Source organism: Hippoglossus stenolepis, chromosome 3 (genome assembly GCF_022539355.2).
Source record: "Hippoglossus stenolepis isolate QCI-W04-F060 chromosome 3, HSTE1.2, whole genome shotgun sequence".
In the NCBI taxonomy this organism is placed as follows: domain Eukaryota; kingdom Metazoa; phylum Chordata; class Actinopteri; order Pleuronectiformes; family Pleuronectidae; genus Hippoglossus; species Hippoglossus stenolepis.
Window position 1 is genome coordinate 5,674,250 of NC_061485.1, and position 5,775 is coordinate 5,680,024.

General features: G+C 39.1%; 1 protein-coding gene across 1 annotated transcript; it reads right to left on the minus strand.

Moving 5' to 3' along the window:
* Positions 1 to 430: 430 nt before the first annotated feature.
* Positions 431 to 5,332, minus strand: pnp4a (purine nucleoside phosphorylase 4a). Its single transcript, XM_035151693.2, has 7 exons — positions 5,158 to 5,332; positions 3,848 to 4,011; positions 2,919 to 3,022; positions 1,844 to 2,019; positions 1,467 to 1,657; positions 952 to 1,031; positions 431 to 664 (listed from the first exon to the last, which is right to left on the minus strand). Exons 1-7 carry the CDS (start codon positions 5,178 to 5,180, stop codon positions 512 to 514), a joined length of 891 nt encoding a protein of 296 aa, XP_035007584.1. The 5' UTR covers positions 5,181 to 5,332; the 3' UTR covers positions 431 to 511.
* Positions 5,333 to 5,775: the final 443 nt, after the last annotated feature.

Consider the following 5,775-nt stretch of genomic DNA (forward strand, 5'->3'; position numbering starts at 1 on the left):
AGTGTCACTTTTCATTTTCCATTTTGCAGTTTCGTCTCAGCTGCAGATCAGCTGATCAACACAAACAGGAAACCGAGGGTTTGGCAGCATATTTTAATCAGATTAACATGGATCAATAAATTGGTGATTTTTTACAAAATATAGTTCCATAATTAAGGAATAACAGGCAATAGAACACCAAAAAAATCTTTGTTTTTCATATATTATTTTTTAATTCAAGCACCATCAGGCACAGTGATCATTGTTATATTAATCTTTGGGTTAAAAATATCTTAAATTAATACTTACATTCAGATAAAGCATTATTAGGCACTGTGATAATATAAATACATTTTTTATAACAGAAAAGATAAAAAATATGGATGATAAAAACAAACAGCAGGAAGCTCTAAAATATATTGTAAATACAATAAATATATACACAATGTGTGTGTGTGTGTGTGTGTGTGTGTGTGTGTGTGTGTAGGTGTGTAGGTGTGTGTGTGTGTGTGTGTGTGTGTGTGTGTGTGCTTCAGACAGCATTTTTGGAGTTGTTGTTGTTATTGATCTCGATCCTGCTGATCAGTTCAGTCACCAGCTGCTGGACGGTGTGAGAACGCAGCCGGCCGACCTCCAGGACGCCATCATGGTTCACGCTCTCAGAGTCGTCGTAGCTCTTCACCACCTGGCACAGATCAATCAATCAATCAATCAATCAATCAGATCAATCAATCAATCAATCATTAATCAGTTAATCCCACTGTCTTTTTATACAAATCAATCAATAAATAAATAAATCGATCGACTGACCATCCCGTCAAAACCAAATAAACAATCAATAAGTAAAATCAATGGATATTCAGTTTATCAGCTGTATTGATCAGTTGTATCCTGCAGCTTGGTCAGAATTCATCAATCCAATAAACCAATGTAACCGATCAATGCATTGATCCGTGTTAACTGTGCATTTACCTTGTTGGTGATCAGAGAAAGACCAAAGACTCTCAGACCGCAGTGAGTTGCCACGATGACCTCAGCAGCTGTACTCATACCTGTAACAATGGAAAACCTCAGGTCACATCAGCTCTGATGACAATACTGATGATGGCATATTTTTAAATCATCATAAAAATTAATGTATTGTCTAAAAAGAGACGAACTTACAGTTTGCAAGTGACAAAATTAGCATTTGACAAGTTCACATAAAAAGCCTCTACTTAGAGACAATTGCAAAATGATCAGTTGGATTATAAAATGATGACATCAGCAACTCTACAACTCCATCAGACACTCATGTGGGTAAATTGGAAAAACTATTTTCTGGTTTTGCATCTGTTGTTGCACTTTAGTAGCTCCTCCACTTTTTCCAAACGATAAATAGACAAGTGTTCAGGAGTCTCATATTGTGGCTGTAATGAACATTGCATCCTCTAGGGGGCACTAGCAGGACCTCAGGCTGTGTGTGTGTGTGTGTGTGTGTGTCGTACCAACAGCATCCACCCCCAGCCGGTGCAGCAGCCTGGCCTCAGCGATGCTTTCAAAGTTGGGCCCTCCCACCATGGCGTACACGCCCTCCTGCATGAAGCCGGCCACGCCCTGCTGCTTGGCGATATCCAACGCTAGGCAACGCAGGTCTTTGTCATAGCAACCTGACATGGCTGGGAAACGGGGGCCAAACCTGCAAACAACAGAAACATGATCAGCAACGGACACCAAACTGTCAACAACAATAAAACGGCAGTAAACGATACGTTGTTGCCATGGCAACTAAGTTCAAACATAAAGACAATAGGAAACGATACATTTAAAATATGCAAAGGATGAAAAACAAATAAACACAAAACCAAGTGTAAATGTGTCTCACTTGTCGTCGTTGGGTCCACAGAGCGGGTTCAGACCGACCAATCCTGGGAAGTTAATGTGGTCTTTGATGATCATGATGTCACCAGGATGGAAACCATCAGCCAATGAGCCGGCTGCGTTCGTCACAATCAGAGTCTCCACCCCCAACAGCTTGAAGACCCGAACAGGAAACGTTGTCTGACAGGGAAAGAACAAACAGGCGTCTCGTCGTAACCTTGGTCATCACGTGACGTTTTTCAAGTTTAAAGTTAAAGACACATCAATGAGACACTTTTAAATTCAAAGTTTTGTTTTTCAAGTTCTACTTTAAGATGTCCACAAAGGTTTTTTGTGCACGTCCAGTTCAGCTACAGCTGCATAGAGTTCATGTGTCTGGTAAAATAATGTTCGAATCATGTTTTAAGATGTCAGTCAGTCATTTCTTACTCATAGTCATTTTAGCAACTGACAAAGAATCTGTTTCCTGTTCATGATTAGCACTGATTTATGTCTGTGTCCATTCAGCAGTTTTGTTGTGAGGAAGCATCTGTACAGCGCCACCTAATCTGTGGAAATGTGTGTGTGTGTGTGTGTGTGTGTGTTATAGAGAAGGAAACAATAGCAGCATTGTGTCTCAGTCTCATGCTGCTCATTACAGTTGTGTGTTGTACTAAGGCTGCCTGACTGAGCTTCTTTAATCAGCTGACTGTGCGTGTGCGTGTGCGTGTTCCCCAATTGTGGTATTTTTTATTTGTGTCTGTCATTGTTTTGTAATAGTTAAATGTGGGAAAACCTTGAAATGGTGCACTCGTGTGCAGTTTCACAGTTCGTAAAAACTGATTTCCCCTCCGTTAGAAGTTAGGAAACAACAGTGTTTGTTTCCAAACAAAGAAGCACGATGAAAACAATCTTACAACTTTGAAACACTGAACTGTGAGGTCATGTAGATTAATATTAGACTCACCGCTTCAAAGGCCTCTCGGATATTTCTGGGTTAAGTAGTTAAGTAATGTTGTTATGCGGTTAATGTGCTTCTCACAAGGAGCCTGTAGCATGGTTGTATTTGTGTGTGTGTGTTTGTGTGTGTTTGTGTGTACCTTGCAGAGTGAGTGTCCTTCATACATGTGGAAGCGACCCTGCATGCAAACACACGTCTTCCCCTTCAGCTCCCCGAATACCAGTCGACCTGCGTGACCCTGAACTGGAAACAGTCAGGATGAAAGTGAGATCAATGCACGAGGTTTACACATAAATCCAAAGTTAAATCAAACAGTTATAGAGTTGTTATAAACTGGATTTCTTTTTTTTTTCAATTTGGAGCTAGGCTAGCAGTTTCCCTCCATTCCCTGTCTTTGTGCTAAGCTAGGCTAAACACATCCAGACAATTTCTATTCAATCTTTAATCAGTTTAATCGTTTTCATGGCTTCAGTAATGATGAGCAGGCAAGTACACATTAAGATCGATTTAACCCCATGTTGATCGTCGTCTATTTAATTTAAAGTTTTTCCAATCCATAATTTATCTGGCCACTCAGATGATTTTCAGCATTCTGGCGGGCTGCCTACGAGCAGAGCTGTGTGTGCCCAGATTTATAATTATATCATAAGAAACGGCATAATCTTATTCACAAATTACTGTTAAGAAAGAGCGTTATTAGGAGAAACCGGATAAAACTATTCAGCACAAGAAAATGTAATTAAATCAGGTCACTAAACATATGGAGAACAAATAAAAACCCATTAATAAATCGAGAAATAATAAAACAAATATCAGAAAGGGTGAAATAATCAGTTGATAGTAAAAGATGTTGGAAAACAAACCCATTGATAATCGCTCTTTAAGGAAGGAATTTTTAAAATACAACACAATCACTGTTACAAAATCACCAAATAAATTACATGTGAATGAATCTGTAGAAATCATCTCTGCGCTGCTTTGAATTACAGCAAACCACATTCTCATCATTAGTAATAACAGTATTTACTAAGTGAAACTGTATGGGCAGTGTGTGTATTTGCAGGGTACCTGTGCTCTGAGGGAAGCCTGGTATGTCAGAATAAGCGAAGGAGTCCTGACACTTGAGCGTGTCAGCGAGCATCCCCAGTCCAGACCCACAGATAATCGCCACCTGGGGGCGATGCTTGGTCTGAGACATCAACCAGTCAGCTGTCTTCTGGTATTCATCATGACTGCGCACAAGGATCAGAGAGGACGACTTATTATTATTATTTAAGAAATCATCTATTGGGATGCATGTCACATGTCCATTGTGTTTTGAGATGAAATTTGATTGATTATAATCAGATTCAGTTCAAAGACCTGTAGAGTGAAGCCCCTTAAATGCAGCATCCACAAAAAGCCCATTTGGGACCAGAGGGAATCATTTAACAATATTTCTATTACTGGAAAACAACTTTCAGTGAACACAGGGAAATGAAAAATACAAAAATGTGTGTCCAAAGAATTCTTTTGGTACTTTTATATCAACCTGTCCTTTTTTCCTACTTTTGCAAAAATATAGCACTAGTCTTTTTGATTGCTGGGGCAGCTACAAAAACATAACAAATCAATGTTCTATTCGAGAAAAATCTGTGTTTACATTTCTACAGAATGTGGTGGAGTTAAAATTAATGTCACCCTCCTCTTCCTCCTTGAGCGATCCAAAGATTTTATTTAAATCAATCTCGAACAAAACAACACCCACGTATTATTTTACATGTGGCGGTATGGATGGTAAAGATGCTTTAATTGGATAGAAACATCTTTAGTAACCTTAGATTACAAAACAGACTCCTGAGATTGTATTGACACTGATTACATCATTAAAAGAACGTTATGAAATGAGAACCTTAAAATACCTGAATAATAACATATTATATCTTAAATTCTATATTGATATAGAAGTGAAACAGATTTTTCTTTCCAGTAAATTGTTAATTGTTACTCACTTGTTCCCCTTCATCTTATTTTCTATCATTGTACCTTCATATAAAAACTCTTTTGTATGTTGATAAAACTGAATCACACTGAATACTCCAGTTGTTTTATAAGGAGTCAGAGATGGTCGGTCGAGTCCGGGTCACAAGACACAGCTGAAAGGTCACAGGCAGCACCAGTGAAAGGAAATAAATAATATATATATATATATTATTTAAATCATTTTTCAAACTTTCCGTTTTCTTTGTGGTTTCCTGAATAATTTTTGCGGCCTCAGATAAAGGAAAACATTTTACTTGAAACCTTCACAGATGTGTTAAAGAGTCACAAACCACATATTTAAGTTAAGTAACAACAACCATAAAACATGAATTAGCTATAAAACAGATTTTTTTTACCTGATCTGGTCTTTGTTGTGCATGATGGACGACTGGCAGACGACTGATGATGATGATGATGATGATGATGATGATGCTGCGGCGGATGAAAATAAAGCAGAACTAATGAGTGTGTGTGTTTTAGTGACGAGCCTCGGTCACTGAGTGAGTGTGAGTGTGTGTGTGAGACGGAGGAGAAGTCAAAGTGCGGACAGCTGATGCTGATCAGCCCAGATATGTACTGGTCACACGCTGCTGATTGGTTAACAACTCGTCCATTCATCAGCTGCAGCCAATGGAGCCATAGTGTAGTGGAAATGTGTGTGTGTGTGTGTGTGTGTGTGTTTGTTGGATTCCTTTCTAAACCTGATTTCTTCTGTGTGAGCAGAGTCTGGTGTGTGTCACGCCTCCGCCACTAAGTGGTGCTGCGGCTGCGGCTGAAAGCGACGCCAAGAGAACAACAAGACTGAGCCGTAACAGTAGAGCTGCAGTCAGATGGTTGAAGAACGAACTGAAACTCATTATAAAACCCTGTTAAGCTGAAGGAAGCTGGAGATCTGGATGATTTCCTGTAGGTTCATCACTATGACTGACTCCTCTCACCTTAACAAATAAGTTTGACTTTTTTTTTTTTTTTGC

Coding starts and splice junctions, on each gene's coding strand:
- pnp4a (XM_035151693.2), bottom strand. CDS start 5,180: ATGCACAACAAAGACCAGATCAG. Junction 4,012..5,157: donor CACAACAAAGACCAGATCAG/GTAAAAAAAATC, acceptor CCTTGTGCGCAG/TCATGATGAATACCAGAAGA. Junction 2,020..2,918: donor AAGGACACTCACTCTGCAAG/GTACACACAAAC, acceptor TTTCCCTGTCAG/ACAACGTTTCCTGTTCGGGT.